Genomic DNA, 20,376 nt, shown 5'->3' with positions numbered 1-20,376 from the left:
CACTGTGACGTTATAAGTCATAAACATAGTCAGTACAAGGTACACAATGAAGAAACGTTACAACTCTCGCGAGAGATTTGCATATCAAGGGTTCTCTGTCCAGACACGCCCCGCTGCATGGGAGCAGCGAGCTTCCGTACCGCTCCTGAGATTGCAATCAAATAAGGGACACAGCCGCCAGCTAGCACCATGTTATCAAGATCCAGATGTATCTACCAGACGTTTGGCCGTTCTCTATCAGCGGTGACCCAGGTAGGTTTGAAGTCAGTGAACTGAGCCTGTGTATTCACTCTAAAACGGTTTCGACTCAGTCTTAGTCAGCTAACCGTCAACAGCCGTTAGCTAGCATGTGAGGCAGGGCCTCACCGACCAAGGACAGTCAGACCCTGACAGCTTCAGAGGCTGCTGGGGGGCTCAAGCCTGAGAGGGAGCAGCCAACAGTACCACATCAGTTATTTAACTGTTGAAAATTGGTTTTATTTTAAAATAAAAGCCGCACATAATGTTAGCTTTAGCCAACAAGTCAAAATTGACTGGCTAACAAGCTAAGAAACTATAATCTCTCTCCCCTGTAAGCTATATTATTGTCTATGTTCTCAGTAACTGGTCTGACACTATACGAGGCAGTCAGGTGTGCAGCTGACCTGACCTGACCAGAAATAGCCCATGTTATGTTAGACATGTACGTGCTCTGAGAGAATAACATGGCTTTGCCTGCACAAGTTCTTGTCAAGGCTCCGAGCAGGTAGTAAAACTGAAACATTATTGCGGTGGTAGAAGTTATGTTTCTTGTCTGGGCTGATTTGTACCTCTCCATATTTAACAGGAACTATGATGCTAGTGTTACCAATTGATTAATGTGCTGCATACGGGTCGTTCGCGCGATAAATACACTCAGTTTTTGTGTATTAGGTATACTCGGCTGAAAGTAAAGTAGTCTAAACCAACAGCTCTGCAGTAAGGCCTACGTCCATGAAGGTTATAATGTTACAATTGTTAAAAAAGTCAGAGAGGTGTTGATACAATTTCACAATCATTTGTTTGGCTTGGGGATTGTGTTCAGTTATACTGATCTTTAGCCCACCCTTATTCATTTAGATTGGGTAGATGCAGTCAAGATACTTGTCATTATTATTACATGTGCATGCTGTTTGTGTTGCTGTTGAATTGTACGGCATTATACTGAGTGTTTTTCTATTATTCTGTTGCCCCCATTTATAGTGATGAAGGTAGGCTAAATAAGAGAAACGCCTCTCAGCACCACAGACCAAAGTCAGATTCACCTGTAAGGTCAGTCCGGCTTTGGTTTGTGGTGCGGCTGAACAATACTGCATTATTTACAGAGGTGTTTCTCTCTAAAAAAAAAAAAAAAAAAAGACAAACGTATCTCTAAATGATGCAGTTTTGTTCAACAGCACCACAAACCAAAGCCAGATTGATCATACAGATGAATCACCAACACCTCTGAAAACTAAACAGTGTAATCTTCATAAAGGTACGATTTATTGCCTGGCTTTCTAAACTATTTTTGGCTGATTAGATAATTATTGTATATGCAGAGGTCAGGATTTATTGCCGGGCGGTTGTACTTCAATTAATACTTCAGTTAATTTTTATTTGTATAGTGCCAAGTTATAACAAAGTTATCTCAGGGCACTTTTCAAATAAAGCAGGTCAAGACCATATTATTTATAAACGCAATTGTTCCCACTGAGGTGACTGTGGCAAGGAAAAACTTCTCTTTAACAGGCAGAAAACTTGTATGCAGGCAGTATTGAGGGTGGGTGCCATCCACCAGAACCAGAGAGACACTTTTAATATAGTAATATAAGCATTATTGTATTGCATTACTTTCAGCTACATGGCCTAATACACCTGTCAACTGAGTATCAGTGATGGCTATGGCCATTATCGTTATGTCTATAAAATTGTGAAAAATGCCCCTTCATTTTGTTCAAACAACAGTCCAAAACCCAAAGACTCTTCATTTATTATTATAAATTAAAATAAAAGCAGAAAAGTCTTACATTTAAGAAGCTGGAATTGGCAAATACTTGACATTTGTGCTTGAAAAATGACTCAAGCGATTAATGCATTATCAAAAATATTTGGCAACTAATTGTCTTTCAACCAACTAATTTATGAATCGACAAATCGTTGTTACTCCAGCAATGGCACAAAATACTGTGTGAAAGTCTTATTGAAGAATCCATCTACATGTTTGACTAATCAAACCATTCAAGTGGAACAGATTGAAAAACTTCATGCAAGAATTAGAATTAAACTACATTTGATGGTGAGTCATCAGTCTGTTTGTTGTTGCACTCTTGGCCCTTCCTTGTACTTAATCAACAGCAGCTGTTCTTGTGGGTAAGAACAAATTCAAGGGATTTATGGCTGCATGCCTGCTCATGCTTTCATCCACTGTAGATTATTGGTCCATGTCTGACACTCCACCCTGCTCTGGCATCCCACACCAGTAGTTTTAAATTAAGATTATTCCAGTAGTGAAAGTTCAAACTGTAAAGGGTTGTCCGACTGTTATTTCCTTTGAGAAGAAGAAAATGGTCATTTATGAGGCATTTTCAAAAAAGTAAAGGTTTTCAAAGTTGTTTATTCACATAAGGTTGGTGTCCCACCATACACTACAGTAAGTTTACTCATAAAAAAGTTAGTTAGCAGTTGTGTGAGTTAAGATTTAGCTACTTGAGATCAGTCTTCTACACAATTTGCTCTTTGATTCATAGTAATGAATCAGGGTTCCTTGCAGGACATTGTTCAGCTTTGGTGGTAAGCCACCCAGATCACAGTGCATCTTCTCCTCTCATGATGAATGAAGTTAGTCTGTGACAGCCTTTAACAGGAGCCATGCTCATATGGCATCATAGCACATCTGCTCTTTTCCCACAAATGTTTATGTTTAATTTAATAAAAATGTAACAGCTGCAAGAATCATTTGATTAGTCAAACAACATGAAATTAATTTAAGCCATTTTTGAGCAAAAATGCCAAAGGTTCTCGGGTAAAGATTCTCACTGAATGCAACCCTAATTAAATGAACTGTATAGTGACTTTTAAAAATAGAGTTTCATCTCTTTATTCCATTGTTTTTGTATCCACACAAGCAGAATTTACAGTTTACAAGAGAGGATTAAATAGGCTGAAAACATTTGACCATTAAACCTCAGAACCTCAGTGTCAGACTCAGTGACAGACATTTGCTTTTAACCACAGTATGGAGAGGACAAGTAATGAAAATCACACTAATGTAATTCTAAAAGATAAAAAAAACTGACATGACCAGACTGTATTCACAAACAATAATCAGATACATGTGAAACATGATATTCCTTGTAGCTGGCTTTTTCTCTTAGTTTGTTTTATTGATATTCTTTAAATATTCTTATGTGTGCACAGGCTGTCAAGACACATTTTTTCTTTTTGTACTTCTTATCTTTCAGGCCAATAATGCGCTTGTCCGACAAAGTGCATCAGGTAAGTGTGCTTCTAAGTTGAGAATACTTTTTAGCTGAATTTGTTTTTTGATCTAAGGCTGCAGCCTGATCCAAAGCATCACTGATTCTCAGTAACGCTTGTTGAATGGCTGAGATGCCTCAGGAAGCCACAAGTGGTTTTTAACTGCAGCTTTCAGAGAACTCCACTCATGTCTCATGTTAGAGCCTCAGGAGAGGTTACAGCTTTTGTTGATTTTCTTTCTCCCTTTTCTTTTTTCGTTTTAAGGCCTTTCTGTCTGCAGCCAGCTCGTTTACAGGAATTCTCAGCTGTAAGTGCTTTCTCTCATTCTGTTGTTTGTCTTTGAATGCCACTCAGTAATTACTTCATGTGTACAAACTCCTTAGCACAAAGAATTATCAGTGTAAGATTTGTCTGAAAATAATTTTCTTGTCATTTAGATGTGAATTTCCATCATCAGCAAACGTCTTCCACATCAGATACTTCAGGACATCAGCTGTCCACAGTATGTGTTGCAGCAGTTCTCAGCATTATGAACTAACGTGGACTCTGCTCAGTGTTTAACTCACAACATCTGTTTTGTTTTTCTTCAGGGGATGAGGTAGTCATAGTCAAAACTCCTGCATTTGCAGAATCTGTTACAGAGGGGGATGTGAGGTGGGAGAAAGGTTGGTATAAAGTCAACATATCATGTGAAAAGATACTGTCTGTATTTCAGAGGTGTCACATGTATTATCAATGAACCAAATGTTGAAAAACATGCTCTCTGTCATTGTTTATGTTTTAGCTGTGGGTGACTCAGTGGCAGAAGATGAAGTTGTGTGTGAAATTGAGACTGACAAGGTATGCACAAGTAATACCATCAAAATTATATCATCAGCTTACCTATAAAAGATTATGAGAAAATTATTCAAATCTTCTGTATTTTGTCCTTGCAGACTTCAGTACAAGTCCCCGCTCCAGCAGCTGGTGTCATTGAGGAACTGCTGGTGCCTGATGGAGGGAAAGTAGAGGGAGGGACGCCCCTCTTCAAACTCCGGAAAGGAGGTGTGCTTAACACAAACAGACTTTAAAGTTTTTATATGCTGATATCAGTGATACCAGACTATCATTACAGTTTTGATACTTTGAATATAATAGGGTTTTTTTTTTCTTTTACAAAAATATTTTTCAGTTTTACTACGTAAGTCAAGCTTTTGAGTTGTATCAGTGTGTTCATTCCACAAACTGCCTCACTGTCCCTTAATAACACATAGTATAAAATTATTGCAATTAGTTTTAAATGGGAAACATCTGATGTGATTTTCACATGCCCCTGATTATTATATTAGAGTTCAGTGGTGGCCATACAGGAATGTTTCAGACTTGTGTGATCCAAATATTTCCAATAATAGTAAAGTTCAAAAGTCAAATTAAAAAGATAGATGTGATGCGTTATATAAGTATATATAATAAGTCTAACTATTAAAGACCAATTTGATCCGATGAATCTCTATATTTAAACAAAGTAATTTGTTAAAGGATTTTTTTTTTGATAGGATGACGACTTCTTAAAATGTGGCATACATTTGAAGCTTCATTCAAAAATCTCAATAAACACTAATAAAGTTTAAAAACAGATCTTCATGACAGCCTTGTAAATGTCTATTGATTGAAATGCAGTGTGTTAGTTTTGAAGCTAAGCCAATAGCTCTTTTTTCCAATCACTTTGTAAATTTTACACTGATACTGTAGTTACGTGTCACATATGCTGCTGAGAACCTCTGAATGGATACAAATATATGATTTAAAATGGACAAAATTATGACAGCACCTTTTTACTTGTGTCTTCAGCTGCTGCTGCCAAACCTGCTGCCTCCCCAGCTGCAGAGGCAGCAGCTGCAGCCCCTCCACCTCCTCCGCCTCCACCACCAGCAGCCGCTGCAGCCCCCACTGCCATGCCTCCAGTGCCACCACAGGCTGCTCAGGCCAGACCTGGTGGGTTTCTTTCTCTAATATATAAATCTACATGCCGCAGAAAACATTTTATTATTATTTGCTGTTTTTGGCTCTTGGTGTCACATCCTGTCTTTCCCTCTTCATCAAGTTTCTGCTGTCAAGCCCACCGCCGCAGCTCCAGCACCACCTCCTCCAGCAGCAGGAGCCAGAGGAGAAAACAGGGTAACACTCATATGCACTGATGCTTCATTCACATTTTTTGTTTATTACATCAATATTAAGATATTAAAGCTGGTGGTTCACAAATGGTTTGTTCTGCTTCTGTCCAGGTTAAGATGAATCGCATGAGGTTGAGGATCGCCCAGAGGCTAAAGGAGGCTCAGAACACCTGCGCCATGTTGACTACCTTTAATGAGGTGGATATGAGGTGAGTCGCAGCAGATCAGGAAAAGACTTTTCCAACTTAAGTATTCACATTACTTCAACCAGTTACGACTGCAAGTCTCAGTTCAAGAGAACCTGATTCACATTTTATGGTAGAAATGTGTAATTTGCTTGTCAGTGTCACACTGTGATAAGTGGATATATTTGACCCAAGGGACTTTTTTAAAAGATGTTTTTCTCTAATATTTCAATTTTGCTTCAGCAACATTCAAGGGATGAGGACAGTCCACAAGGATGCTTTTTTAAAGAAACACAACATCAAACTGGGTTTTATGTCTGCGTTTGTGAAGGCTGCAGCACATGCTCTGACTGACCAACCTGCTGTCAATGCAGGTAAGACAACACACTAAACCTTTGTTTTTCGTCATGTTCAAATTTTCAAACAAGCTTTACTCTCTTATTCCATCTTGTGAAGGGCTCATAGCCTTGATGTAACAAGGTCTCAATCAAAAATGTAAAATTAAAGTCTCCTAAAAAAACAAAACAAAGAACGCTGTAAGGTTTGTGGAATTTACTCTCTATTGTGTAGTAGACATAGCCAAATGTTGTACTTTTTATATTTGTCTTTTTCACAAACTTTATTCCCAAAAATGTTTTCAATTACAGTTATTGATGATACAACCAAAGAGATAGTCTACAGGGAATATGTAGACATCAGTGTTGCTGTGGCAACTCCAAAGGTAGGACTTTTAGGTCTATAAAACTCTATTTTTTTTGTATGAAAACTGTTGCTGGTAAATGCTAAGTAAGAAGAATATAGTTGACTAACATGTTTTTGTTTAGGGGCTTGTTGTACCGGTGATCCGTAATGTTGAAACCATGAACTTTGCTGACATTGAAAAAGCCATTAATGCACTGGGAGAAAAGGTAAAAATCTTTGTGCTAGATTATTGTATTTTTAAATCTTTAATTGTGATGAGCAATCAGTTTTAAACATGTAATGTTAGACTGCAATGCAATTTTGAATGAAACCAATATCTTTGTCTGGGCCTCAGGCTCGTAAAAATGAGCTTGCTGTTGAAGATATGGATGGAGGCACCTTTACTATCAGCAACGGCGGTGTATTTGGCTCCATGTTTGGCACGCCCATCATCAACCCCCCACAATCTGCCATCCTGGGCATGCACGGCATCTTCGACCGACCTGTGGCCATCAATGGCAAGGTGAGGATTACTGTCCGTACATACAACAAAAACTTTTCTGCATTTCAAAAGGAAAATTTAAACAAGGCTGTATGATGTATCTTACTTATATTCATTTAGTCTTTGTTAGTGGCTAAAATAAATTCTGTTTTGCTGCTGACTCTGTCCACACCAGTACATTGCTTAGTCTAGAGGTATGTGGGATACTAAGTATCTCACACAACCCCACTTCATATAATCTAAACTCTCTTTAAAAGCGACATGAAATAAATAATAATTACACAGCCATGTCTCTGAGCTACATGTACTTGGTCAGACAATGATCCCGCATACTAATATGTATATTCTGGTTTTCCAAAGTGAAACAATCTTCTTTCTGCTTTTGCAGGTAGAGATCCGGCCCATGATGTATGTGGCACTGACATATGACCACCGACTCATTGACGGCAGAGAAGCAGTCACTTTCTTACGCAAAATCAAAGCGGTCGTGGAAGATCCAAGGGTGCTGCTTCTGGACATGTGATGTTTCTATCGCCACATTACTCTCATTTAAAGATTGCTCAGCTGCATAACATGAACTCCACGATAAAAAGAAACGCACAAGCTGCACAAAATCACCTACACAACCACCACTGTTGTCTTTTTAAATGTTGAGACAGCAGCAAAACATCAAAGTTGTGGTCCAACACTCCATATGGAGCTTAAATACGTGGTATTATCTGTAGAAAAAGACTTTAAGTGTCTGCAATCATATTAATATTGCATAAAATGGGCCTTGGCTGAATCAACAAAGAACGATATGAACTATATCAATAATTCTTTTGCTATATTTGACTTAAGTAAAGAGACAAGTCACATTTACATCACAAATCTTAAAAATTGGCAGAGTGTTGAACTGTTGAAGATAATTCACACATGGGTGTGTTGTTATACCCATGTGCTCTTCAGATGAACATAAGCTGCAGTACAAGAACACTTGCTGCATCCTCGTCACGATTGTGTTATCATGAAACAAAATGGCTTTTCCAGGCAACAGTTGGCTGCATGACTTTCTCCCCTGCTCGTTAGTTGGAGCTCCGGAGACATTTTTTCCACAGCGGGGCCAAGCGGAGCTCACTCAGATTAGTTCAAGATGTTTTTAATGTTAACACAGGATTGAAAAAATTCCTTGGTTTGCTGCTTGTCATTGTTAATACTAGCAACAGTCTGGAAAACAGAACCTGTCTGACAAGCAAGTGTTTGGAGGGGATTGAGTTCAGTTGTGTTCCTGCTTTGCCCACTCATCTGTCTTTATTTTATGTTAAACCTGCCGCTCTGTTGTTATACGTTAAAGTCTAAAAATGTTGATCAAATTTTTGTGAGCTTTTAGTAAAACAGATTAATTCACTGTCCATCTGCAGAAACTACAAAACACAAACCAGACACTATTTGTTTTTTAATATACAGTCTATTGTTAATTTATGGCCAATATGTTGGGAGTAATGTTCAAAACGCACAATTTGGCAGCAGGTTTTTATGTTGAGCTCCACTGTTGGATTTTCATTGTACTATCCTATATATAAGATACTTGTATCTATTTAAAGAAACAATTTTAAACATTAAACATCTCAAGAGTTTTATGTATGAAAACTTGTCTCTCGCATTTACTTTAGACTTTGCATAAAATTGCTGTATTACCATTAGTCCAGTGATTTACTGGAGCTGAAATGATTAGTTTATTTTCCATCAACTGACACGACCGTTAAAGGGATAGTTCGGATTATTTTAAGCGCGGATGTATAAGGGACTTGATTGACAGTGTATTACTTACAGTACATGGTGGTCGACACTCCCCCAGTTTGGAGAAGCAAAGAGGACAGCACAGACGCCAAGCAACATACTGCTGTGGACAGAGTTGACAAAAAGTATTTTAGCCATTTAAAAAGAAATAATAGCAATTTCAGTGTAAACTATATTTAGAATATTTTTACTGCTTTACCTTGCTGTCAGACAGTCTTTTCTGATGGGAAAGCGCTGTTATACAAGCCAAATATTGCTCTCTCTTACTTAACCAGACTCCTTTTATAAAACCAGCAGTTTTACCTTGCAGAACACAGGAGCTGCAGGAGTTTTTTTCATCAATCAGTTCTTTTGTATGTGTTATTGTGCGGCTTTATTGAATCAGAACTCACCCTTTCAAGTCGCACAACACCACAAACTAACCAACTGATCAAGGCAGCAGTACTGAATTCACCAGTGAAATTGGTTGGTTTAGAGAGAGCGAGATTTGGTTTACATGATGGCCCAATGGTTTACTGTCGCACAAGGCTGCCTGCGCCACATCAAAAAATTTCTGGTTCCAGCCTCTGAAATGTGATATTTTTCTGCTTTAGTTTGTCTCATATGATATTAAATTTAATCTCTTTGGTTTTGAATTGTTGTTCACACAAAACAAAACATGATGGGCGTTTCAAACTACTTTCTGAAGTTGAGTAGATCAATAATCAATTACACAGTAATTGATTAACAAGTTAGTTGCAGCCCTATGATGGCTTATGTATTGCCAACTGTACACTGCGCCAGTGAAACCGTTGACAGCACATTTCGCTTTAACTTTCACCTTTTAACAACAGACTTTGTCTTTTTGAAGACGTTTCATGGCCGAAATATGACAACAGCAAAATAAAACATCTTCGTGGTCGATCTTTGCTGGAGCATTTTATCTTGTGCCAGATCTATTTTGCTCCCGAATTCTCTGCTGCAGTTGGATTCTGTGCCAGAGACTGATCTTCAAAGCCTCATTAGCCAGCCTACCGCTCAGCTCTTGAGAAGCTCCAGATAATGGGCTCATCTCTGACAAAGTCTTGAGGGTTGATCGGCCCTTTCTCCCACTTCACAAACACAGGCTCAAGTGTGTGCAGCTGTGTACGATACCCCTTCAGTATTTCTGTTTACTTTAATAATCACAGCAGACAATGGGTCCTAATGTACGTCTTTGTTTCTCTGCCAGCACCTACACAAATGTCTGAACAACACTGTTTGGAGGAAAAACACAGAATTCATTATGAGAACACAAAAAACCCAAACATTAGATTACCATGAGAATACTGGAGCTCCTAATGGGCCTGAATACAGCAAACAATGACACAAGGGTTCCTTTAATTTAATTATTTACTTTTATTACCGCTCAAGATTCCATTAGCGCTTTCGAGATCATGCTAATTGGCAGCGTGTGCCAGTGGGTGCATAGATATCTGAAGGGTTTGTTGGCAGGTTTTTGTCTCGTCTTCAAAATTTGGCCAAATCTGTGAATTTCCAATAGGACTGCTCAATAAGATGTGGGTTTTAAGTCTTTGTGTCCATTCAGATGAAAGATGGCCCATTAGAAATTGGCAGCTTGCTGTTTGTTTTCATTAAGCCACATCAGAGAGATAATTTACCTAAATTATTCTGTTATTTTTTCTATCTTTTTAATAGCTAATTATATCAGTGTCATTATATGAAGAATTACATTTCAGTCCAACAGGAGAAAGTGGGTTTTGAATTTAAGGTGATGTCAATATTAAACAACAATTCATATTTTCATTCTCAAGCATTTTCACTTTCAATTTAATTACCACCTTTGAAGTTTTTCAACATTTTTACTTTGCCAGCTGCAACAAGTAATAAACTGGTGTTTTTATTGTGCAATGATGAATTGCTGAGGTAAAAGAACAGAACACGGCGAGAAACTATAAGTCAAGTCATGGCTACTTTTATACCACATTTTCTTGAGAACTTGGGTGGCGCGACCCCTTGGGGGTGTAGAGCCACTCCAGGGAAGTCATATAAATGGGGTAATGCCAGAAAAGGTTTGAGATCTGTTGTTATACTGCAAGTGTTACTTGTAGCCATTAATTGACAAATTATTTGGTGCGGTCTACAAACCCCCAGTGATTTTCCTATTTGGCGCACTTGCTATTGAAGTTATTCAATCCCAGAAACCGAACATTTGAGTCGAGATTGTTTCTGAGGTAAAGGCCAGTAGGTTTTCATCATTAATAGAAGAATAGACAGACTGTAAAATATCTTGGGACCTTTCTGGCAACCAGTTGCCATCCTCTTAAGACAAATTTTACTGATGAGGAGGGAATCAAATGGCTTGGACCTCAATGCACTGTTTGGAGGATCCAGAAGATGGAGAAGAATGCGATCATGAGGAAGGAGGAAAAATGGAAAGATTCACATGTTGCATCTCTGAGAACCACTACAGCTCTTCAGAAAGTGACACTTGACAGCGTCCACTTTGATGCTGAGGCTGCCATGGAAGTCAACCATCATGCTGAAGAAGAAAAAGAGGGCTGTGTGGAGGATCCAGGAAGAGACCAATAAATACATTTAACTGAAACGGGATGTTGGTTTAAAAGGGTTGTTCTGTGTCCTGATGTGACCCAGCATATTACGGTGTCAGGTCATTTACACCTGACTTAATATAGAAATGCGGGTGAGATGGTGTGTCATCTCATTGTTTCCTCTGTGTTTACCACTGGAGCCACCTGACAGAAGCGGATTGCACAGTTTGATATGACACCTTGAGACAATTCATCAGCACACCCTTAATAATCTGACCCTGCAATGCCTGCATAAGTACTGCAGCACATGCATATTCATAAGAGTGCCGTTTCCTTTCCAGGCCGTTTCATTCAAAGCTAACCACTGTGGCGAAACAACTAGCTTGCATCTGGCCCTATTCTTTCCCTCCTCTCGGTCCTTTGATATGGACGCCAGCTCTGTTTTTCTTCCTCCTCTTGTTCTGTTGTCATACCAGAAGATTATTTTTGGACAGAGAGAATGAGGCGGGGGACCCTATGGCCCAGCGGCGGACACAGCTGGCAGCGCTCAGGTGGGTGCAGCTGGTTGGTGTCAGAGGTTCAAGTATTCACACCGGACAGAATTGGGTTGAGTGAAGAACTACAGTGGAAGGAGAGGGGAGGGGGGTCACTGAGGTCACATGGAGCTGTTAATAAAGTACACCTGTCAGTGATGCACAGTACCAATGGGTTCGTGATGTCAGTTCCTCCCTATTTTGAGAATTTCTGTATTTTATAAATATGTGTAAAGCATATAGAGAACAACATCAAATAGACTCTACTAACTTTTATTTGAATTCGTCTCCTTTGTTATCCCTAATCCTCATCTTAGCGGTGCGGTAAGTCTCTCTATGTATGACCGCTCAACAAACTGCAACAAAGAGAAACAGCTCAAAGAGAAAGTTGGACAAACTTCCTATCTGACATTCAGCAGTTTTCTGAAAGTGCTTATGGCTTGTGCTTATGGATTTGTGTAAAGAGATGCGACTAAAGCACCAGCATGTTCACAAAATCTTGAGAGAAAGAAACCACCATCTCAATTCGGAAAACTATGCACTGAAAAACTTAACAAAAAGAGTGTAGGTGGACCTTGGGTTATGAATATTTTATCTAACTACTATTTTCCAAGTTAAAAAATTAACATCCCAAATCTAAATCCTACCTAAATGTAAATGTGAAACAATCTGAATGGTGGACACCACTATGGCAAATAGGAAAACATTTTTACTTTTAATGTGGATGACCTGGCCCTTTAAAACTAATGTTATGACCCTGGCTCAAATGATACAAATTTTGGTCGCCCACATACCCATTTATTTCCTTTATCAAGTTTCATAAATTACTTCATTACTTCATTCATAAATGCACTGATGTTTGGGTTTCTTCTTGACAAAAATGAATAATCATCCTACACGCCCAACAGCTCACAGACTAACCTGTAGATTATGGTGGCTGTGCAGTTCTTGTCGAACTTCTTGATCAACCACTCAAGCTGTTGCTGATCCAGAGGTACATTAGCTGCCTGCATGCATAACAACATGATTTTCTCTAATACAATAGTGTTCATCTTAAATGGTAACGTGTTTTTTTTCCAACCCCATTCTCCCCATGTTTTCTGTCTAAATGATTCAATTCTTGAAATTTGTCTAGTACTGAGCAAGAGAACTGCAATTGTCAGCCACAAAACAGGCTGAACTTAATCAAAACTTAATTTTTGTTTTTTCGTCCAAGTACATCTGTTGAAAGTGCTCGTTTTGCCACTGACAGGCTGAAATTGCTGTTCTAAGTGTCTCAAAACATTATCGAAAGGATCACCTCAGAGAGACACTTTTCATTTAATAGTAAGATTGATCTGTAGCCTAAACATAGAGACATTATTTATAAGCCATATTGCCCAGCCCTGCACCCTCTACAGAAACAGTAACTTTATCACCATAAAGCACACAATGAGAAACATGACAGAAACAAAACAGAACTCACCAAAACCATCTTAGTTCATCTTTCCGCTGTTCCAACAGTCACCAAATCTGCTTGTTCGGTCGAAATAAATCCTTAACTGTGTTAGATGTGAAAATATTCTGGCTCTACACACCAACTGTTTTCCCCCACTGCTTTCCTGATGTCCAACCTCCTCCTCCTCTCTTGTCTACAGATATTTTACATCTAACTCAGTGAATTAGACCAAACCAGAGTTGGGGGTCGTTGGAACCGTGGAAAGATGAACAAAGATGTTTTTGGTGAGTTTTATTTTTTGTTTCTGCCTGTCATTTGAATGAAGCGTGTTTTATGACAATAACATTACTGTTTCTATAAATGGAGTCTGGTCCAGAAGGATCAAATTACAGCCAGATTCACAGGTGACAACTGCAGCAGTCTCACTCAATTTATTAATTTATTAATTTTTTTTTTTTTGCTAGATTTGTTGTACTGACTAGTGACATTAATGTTTGATGTTTTCAGTGTAATATGAGGAAGTGATGGTCTGACCTTTACAGCCTCCCTGAAGGCAGAGGTGGAGACCTTCGTGGTTCCTTCTTTATCCAAAGCCTGAAAGAAGTCCATGATGCTCTGATTTCTCTCTTCAAGGAACTTCTACAAGAGAATTCAGATCATGTTTCAATTTGGGAGTGTACAAGAGTACATATGCAAAGAAATTATCTTTTTAGTGTACTTGGGCCAATTTTTTTTTGGAAGGATGCAACATAAACATTTAATATTTTGTTAATATCCCAGTCAAATTCCTGTCTCTCACAAGAGAGACCACTGACCTGAAAGATGTGGAGAGCAGATAAGTTCCTGGTGACGGAGGTCATGACGCTGTACCGAAAATCCAGAGCAGGACGCCTCTGACGGGCTTCTTCCAACAGCTCCACAAAGGCCTCGCACACAAACACTGTCTGCACTCACACATTCACACACAAGCACGTTTGTAGCATAGACAACACACTGCAGTCTGATGTAATTGTCACATATTCACGGGATTCACATCTATTCATATGCTAAGGTGAAATTTGTTTTTATTTTGCACTTACAGAAATATCGATCTCTTCCACTGCTGAATTCTTGTTGTTTTTAACCGTCTGGAGCAGCTTCAGAGCTCCAACATCAGTCAGGGTGTTGTGTGAGAGCTGAACAAAACAGACAGACGCCAGAACCTGACATTAAACATAAATTAATCTACAGTCTCTCAGACAATGAAACATTTCCAAGATGATGATCAAGCACAACATAAAATATCAGTGTTCCAGGATTTCACCTTGAGGACCCTGAGGGTGTCGTTGGTGGCCAGGCCCTGGCAGAGCAGTGTCACAGCCCGGTCACCTATGTGGTTACTGTCGAGGTCCAGCAGCACCAGCGAGTGGTTTTGTTTCAGTGCCCGACCCAGTGACTCTGCCTCCATGATGCCAAAACCATTATATGACAGGTAGAGCCGCTTCAGAGTGGTGTTAACCTGAGAAAAGAAAACATGAGTGACAAACAGCTATGACAGAAAACTGACTGTTTAATACACACTGGAGGTTCATGTTTGTGTGTGAAATGTTAGTCACCTTCAGCCCGGCACACAGAGACACTGCACCACACATATGGAGGCGATTCCAGCTCAGATTGAGGACTTCTATACCTTCATTTGTGGCTTTGAAAAAAGGGAAACTATAATGGATCACAATACATTTGAAACTTTAACCCACATATCGTACATCAAGTGTTTTAAAGTCAGACAAAATATAAATCATATTTGCAAGGAAATCAATACACACACTATCCATGGTGATAATTTTGACTTTGGTCCACATTGTATTTGAATGAAATTTAAAGACCATTTTACAAGTTTGATTCTGTTTTAACAGCTCTTAATGCTGAATATATGTCCTAAGCTGTTTTTTATGGTTTCACAGTCTCTTTTCTGCAACTGCTTCCATGGTAAACACACAACCAGTGGCTGGAAACTCACAATATACAATAGCTGTTGAGATTTCAGTTGTAATTTAGCTTCTGTAATGCCTGTGTGCTTTGAGTTTTGTTTACATTAGCTCCAAGTTCATGAGATAAATTAACTACTGTACCTAACACATGACCCAGGTGTTCTCCTCCTGCATCACTGATCTTGTTGTGACTGAGGTCCAGCTCTTTGACCACATAGTCACCCTAAGAAAAAAGAAGACGCTGAATTGAAACTTATTTGCAAATTCAGATGCGACAGTTTCTGAAATCATTCATTAGGATGTGGACACGTTCAAATGCTCTTTCGCAACATTTGCAACAGTCAAAGCTTTGTACTAACCTTTAAAGCATCAGCCAAGTATTTCATAGCAGCATCATCAAAATCATTTCCTGGGAGAAGAAGAAAAAATGAATTTACTTACTAAAAAGGAGCTCCTTTGTCCTTCTAATTTCAGTTCTATTACAGTGGAAGCCCTGAGAGGCAAGTGAGTGAGTAAGTCCAATCTTTAACTGAAAACAAGTTTTGTCAGAATAATTTTTCATTCGGAAACAAATTTTTTAGATTGCTGTTGTTTGTTGTTGTAAAACTTATTTGGGCCACAAGAGGCTGAAGTGAACCACTACCTCATGTTCTAAATAGGACAAAAAGAATTAATATTTCCTTCTGTGTGAGTTTTAATTTATCCATACACTCTAAACACAGTACATTGTGTGCTTGCAAGTTACGTGATTTTACCGTCATGTAGAATGTATTTTTAACACTAATGTCAGATTAGCACAGGTTAAAATACATTTCTGGCCAAAAGAAAGTCATGAAAGTAATGTTACATAACTTGGTAACACACAAGCTAAACACAGGAGAGAAAACATTTCGATCACACTTGGAAAAACATGTTTTTCTTTCTCACTTGCCTCTCAGGGCTTCCATAGTGATGTGCAGAGTTGCACATAAAAATCTTGAGAGGTGAAAGATGCAGTTGATCACCTGAGAGTTTGAGGGATTTGATGTAGTAATTGTCTAACAGCATGTTGTAGATGAGGTTTGCTCCTTCAAAGTGCAGCTGGTTGTTGGACAGATTCTGTAATAAAGACAAAGTAATTTTTTAGATGGAAAAGCATATTGTTTTAGAGTTCAGAACAGTTAAGAACCATCCTATATACCACTTAGAAATACCAAGCAGGTTTTTCAGAATTGATAAATTCAGTGTGACAGCTTCAGAAAAGTTACTAGACTCTGAATGGTGATATTTGTTTGAAGCATCTCCATCAGGTAGCGTGTCCCCTGTGCCCTAAGTCCATTGTCCTCCAGCTCAAGGGTTGTGATGACAATGTCATTCTAAAACACACAAAAAAGATAAATTAACTAATTTAATGAAAGAATACAAATATCCATCCTAATCATTTGAGGAGTAAATGTCGCTTCCATTTAAACCATTTCTTTGTCTACATTTGAAGAGTTAATTTTCAACAACTGATAAACACCATTCTTAAAATGAATAAACCAACACCAGCTTGATTGATATTCCCGAGTGCGCAATAAAATGAAACGAAACTGTTAAAACTAAGCGACTAAGCGACACCCATTCAACTGATATTCCTTGGAGAGCATCAAAAACACAATTTAGGAAGATAAATAAACACAGTTCGATCTGTTTTTACAAATGAGCCCTTCATTTATAAAATACACTGAAAGTTTAGAAAAAGAGAAACTAAACCTCACGTCATCACGACATTATCATCTTAAAAAGGACAACCCCATCCATAACCTTACTTATAAAAATATAATATCTACATAAAAGGTTTGAAGAGCCCTACTTGCAGAGCTATGGCCAGGGCTTCGGCCCCCAGAGGTCCCACACCATAGTGGTTCAGGTTAAGACTGGTTTCACTCAAGTTGCGGAGGAAAGAGGAAACGGGAGAGACTCCTGTCCTCCGACATGCCTCCAGGTACACTACCGCACGGGACAAACTGTATCTCTGATTGTTGACATCTGAGACAAAACAGAAGAAAAGGAAGAAGACGTGACTATGAATTAATTATTTTTTAACTGATTTGGTCACTGTACCTTACCGTCTGTTTCCAGATCTGTGTCCCACTCATCACCACTGTCTCCATCTTTGTCTCGAGTCGGCTGCTCCTTGTCCTCCGTCTGATCCGGGACGGACTGATCAGACGGCTGCTCCTCCTGCTGCTCCTCATTGACTTGGAGAACTGCACTGTCCTCCTCACTCTGATCCATCACTCCTCGCGATCCTGAAGAAACAACGCTGGTGGAAACTTTCTAAGTCCATTTACAATTTTGAGGTACTCGTGTCACAGTCTGTCTTTCTGTCCATCCTCCTCAGCCACTTTCCCAGTTCCCCAGGCCCTTTCAGTGCCATTTTCCAGCCATCCTGCAGATTACCTCGTACTTTCCCTCCTTCCTACATTATCTGGCTGCCTCATTTACACACCTGTTCCCACTTGTCTCATCAGCCCTGCAGTCACCTGACTGTCTCTGCTCACCTCTTTCCACTCTCTCTTGTCAGCCCTGCTGTACTTAACTAGTTCATTCACACTCATCCTAGTAAGTTTGTCGATGTTGCACTGGTGTTTCAAGCCATTGCTTTCAAGCCTGTTATCTGCCTGTTTCATGGTCCCAAACGCCTTGAACCTCTTTTTTTTTTTTGTTAATAAATCATTGATCTACACCTGCTCTGCCACCATTATCTGAATTTTACTTGAGTAATTCCAGTTTCTGCTACACCAAATATTAGTACTGTTTACTCTATTACTACTACTTTTACTTGATAACTTTAGTTATTATAGTTTATTTCCAGTAGAGCTGCACAATTCATTGAAATTTTATCAAAATCCCAATATGGCCAAGTGCAATATTCAAATAACAGAAGCTGCAATTTTTTGATAAAAGAAAAATATGGAACAAAATTGCATAGTAATGAAGCAGTGCTGCAGAGATGCCCTGACCTACAGATCTTGTTTTTCAGATATAAGAAAACATGTTTGTTAATGTAGAGTCCCCACAAATGTCAGATCACCATGATTTTAATATATGTCACAGTATCTTTTGTCCATATCATCTAGCCGTAGATTCAGATTAATAATTATGTAATATTATATATTACGATAAACTTAATTGATCCCCAGAGAGAGAGAATATAAAGCAGGGCTAGGCAATATGGCTTATACATAGTATTATTTAATAATATAATATTTTTAGGTCATGCCGCAATCTACAATATAAACAATTTCTCTAAAATAATATACTATAAATTCTAAATTCTATTTTTTTAACTTTTCTTTTATTTCTCAATTTTTTCAATATTACAACAATATAGCAGGGATGACTATTGGCAAACAATGAGGTCTTTGATAAATACTCATCAGAATATGACTAACTAGGTAAAGGCAGCTAAAAAAGTCTGGTAAGATCAGACTGACATCTCTACTGTAATGCAGCCTTTAAAACCAGGAAAAGACAACACTTGTGTCATATAACAATATTCAAATGATATCTAATCTGATATCTAAGATGGTATCTAATCTAATACAACAATATCGATAATAATATCGATATATCGCCCAGCCCCAATATAGTTAAAATTAGCCCAACCTTTACCAGTTTTATTGTTATAATGATATACACATTAATTCATCAATTATAATACACACTATTCTGAAATGGTCTGTTCTGTACAATAAGTACTTAAGAGTATTTGATACCAATGCTTTTATGCTACTGTACTTTTAAAAAAATGTCATAAAGAGTATCTCTACACTGTGGTGTATTTATACACTGTGGTTGTAGTATTGTCTTGACAGTTAGTAACAGGCTAGTTATGTTAGCTCAATTTATACCCAGTAAGGTTCACTGTAGTTAACATGAGTTTATTTTAAGTTGTTAGGTGACAATGAAAGCCAGAACCTGCCGTTTGTAGCCAGCAGTCACTTATTATTATTGTTTATAACGTTAACTTATTTTGTTTTTTGCATGCGACGGTTAGAACAAACTTCTCTGAAGACGAGACCTTTAAACGGAACCAAAACAAAACTAATTTGGACCAGAAGCCCATTTAAAACAAACATTTTCTGTTTCGCACATCATGTAAATGTCGTTTACCGTTCAGAGTAGAGAAAAACTGCGTCCTACCTGAGACAGTTTTGTCACTTTATGAAGTGTAACGTGGTGAAGACATGGACGTTAAACCGCAGTTGCAAAACCAACGGTTGTTGTTGTATTTCAGTTATTGAAAAAAAAAAAAAAAAAAAAAAATCGGTTGATGACAGTCGATGAAAAATAATGATGAGAGATAAAAACGAGATATGTGGAAAAAAAAATATGAATTAGTTTTGCAGTTGCTGCACACATACCGATCAGTATTTGTCTATAATAATATAATCTTGTTAAGATAAAACGATTCATGGAGTCTACAGCAAATTCTGCAGTTCACGAAATAATCCACTAGATGGAGCTGTTGACCGCAGTCTGAGTCTACCCACAAACACCACACAGCAGATCTAAGTCGTTTTGTAGAGCCACAATGATTAGTTATCAACTATTAAATTAATTGTTTAATTATTTTGATAATCAGTAAATGTTTTGTGTAATTCTTTAAGGAAAATATATTCAAATTTCCTGACTTTGGTTTCTCAAATATGAATATGTTCTGGTTTCTTCAGTCCTCTGTTAACAGTTAACTGAATATCTTTGGGTTGTGGACATCAGTGATCGACATTTCTGGCAATTCATCGACCAAACAACTGATTGATTAACCAAGAAAATGACTGACAGATTAATCGACAGTGACAATGATTATTAGTTGTAGCCCCGTTTTTTTGTGATGCTGTCAGGTGTTGTTATTTAGTCCACCGTCTGTAGTCGTCAGATAAAGAGCGTCATGTTAGAATTTAAGGTCTTGTAGCTATTCAGTGTTTTATGTTCTTAATCACAGAGAGCTCAATAATTAACCCTTTTATGGCTTGTGAAGCAAGTTTGGAGTTAAACCTTTTAAACTCCTGTCCAAAAAATATCAACCACAAATAAATCAGGTGATGAGGGTCTGATGTTCCTTCTTCAGCAACTATTTGACTAGTCTCATTACAATAA

The 20,376-nt window shown here is 38.3% G+C and overlaps 2 protein-coding genes across 2 annotated transcripts; one reads left to right on the top strand and one right to left on the bottom strand.

Moving 5' to 3' along the window:
- Positions 1 to 93: 93 nt before the first annotated feature.
- On the top strand, positions 94 to 8,627 carry LOC146314265 (dihydrolipoyllysine-residue succinyltransferase component of 2-oxoglutarate dehydrogenase complex, mitochondrial-like). Its single transcript, XM_084737567.1, has 15 exons — positions 94 to 252; positions 3,462 to 3,495; positions 3,742 to 3,784; positions 3,915 to 3,979; positions 4,068 to 4,142; positions 4,262 to 4,317; positions 4,413 to 4,521; positions 5,308 to 5,451; positions 5,561 to 5,634; positions 5,742 to 5,839; positions 6,059 to 6,189; positions 6,463 to 6,536; positions 6,640 to 6,723; positions 6,852 to 7,019; positions 7,387 to 8,627. Exons 1-15 carry the CDS (start codon positions 190 to 192, stop codon positions 7,519 to 7,521), a joined length of 1,353 nt encoding a protein of 450 aa, XP_084593693.1. The 5' UTR covers positions 94 to 189; the 3' UTR covers positions 7,522 to 8,627.
- Positions 8,628 to 8,804: 177 nt separating this feature from the next.
- LOC146314264 (uncharacterized) lies at positions 8,805 to 17,869 on the bottom strand. The gene is made up of 13 exons (XM_084737071.1): positions 17,340 to 17,869; positions 17,084 to 17,259; positions 16,497 to 16,604; positions 16,254 to 16,347; positions 15,609 to 15,658; positions 15,391 to 15,472; positions 14,875 to 14,960; positions 14,583 to 14,777; positions 14,359 to 14,454; positions 14,095 to 14,223; positions 13,814 to 13,918; positions 12,763 to 12,848; positions 8,805 to 8,880 (listed from the first exon to the last, which is right to left on the bottom strand). Exons 1-13 carry the CDS (start codon positions 17,506 to 17,508, stop codon positions 8,805 to 8,807), a joined length of 1,452 nt encoding a protein of 483 aa, XP_084593197.1. The 5' UTR covers positions 17,509 to 17,869.
- Between the last annotated feature and the right edge of the window lie 2,507 nt (positions 17,870 to 20,376).

This window comes from Lutjanus erythropterus, chromosome 15 (assembly GCF_056507025.1).
Source record: "Lutjanus erythropterus isolate fLutEry1 chromosome 15, fLutEry1.hap2, whole genome shotgun sequence".
NCBI lineage: Eukaryota > Metazoa > Chordata > Actinopteri > Lutjaniformes > Lutjanidae > Lutjanus > Lutjanus erythropterus.
The sequence above is the reverse complement of the archived record's forward strand: the minus strand, read 5'-3'. Positions and strand labels throughout refer to the sequence as shown.

Excerpts from the sequence above, each read along its gene's own strand:
- LOC146314265 (XM_084737567.1), top strand. The coding sequence starts at position 190 with ATGTTATCAAGATCCAGATGTATCTACCAGACGTTTGGCCGTTCTCTA. Across the intron at positions 3,496-3,741 it reads TGTCCGACAAAGTGCATCAG|GCCTTTCTGTCTGCAGCCAG; the intron begins GTAAGTGTGCTT and ends TTTCGTTTTAAG. Across the intron at positions 3,785-3,914 it reads GTTTACAGGAATTCTCAGCT|ATGTGAATTTCCATCATCAG; the intron begins GTAAGTGCTTTC and ends CTTGTCATTTAG.
- LOC146314264 (XM_084737071.1), bottom strand. The coding sequence starts at position 17,508 with ATGGATCAGAGTGAGGAGGACAGTGCAGTTCTCCAAGTCAATGAGGAG. Across the intron at positions 16,348-16,496 it reads ATATCACCATTCAGAGTCTA|AATCTGTCCAACAACCAGCT; the intron begins GTAACTTTTCTG and ends TCTTTATTACAG. Across the intron at positions 12,849-13,813 it reads CCTTCAGGGAGGCTGTAAAG|GCAGCTAATGTACCTCTGGA; the intron begins GTCAGACCATCA and ends TTATGCATGCAG.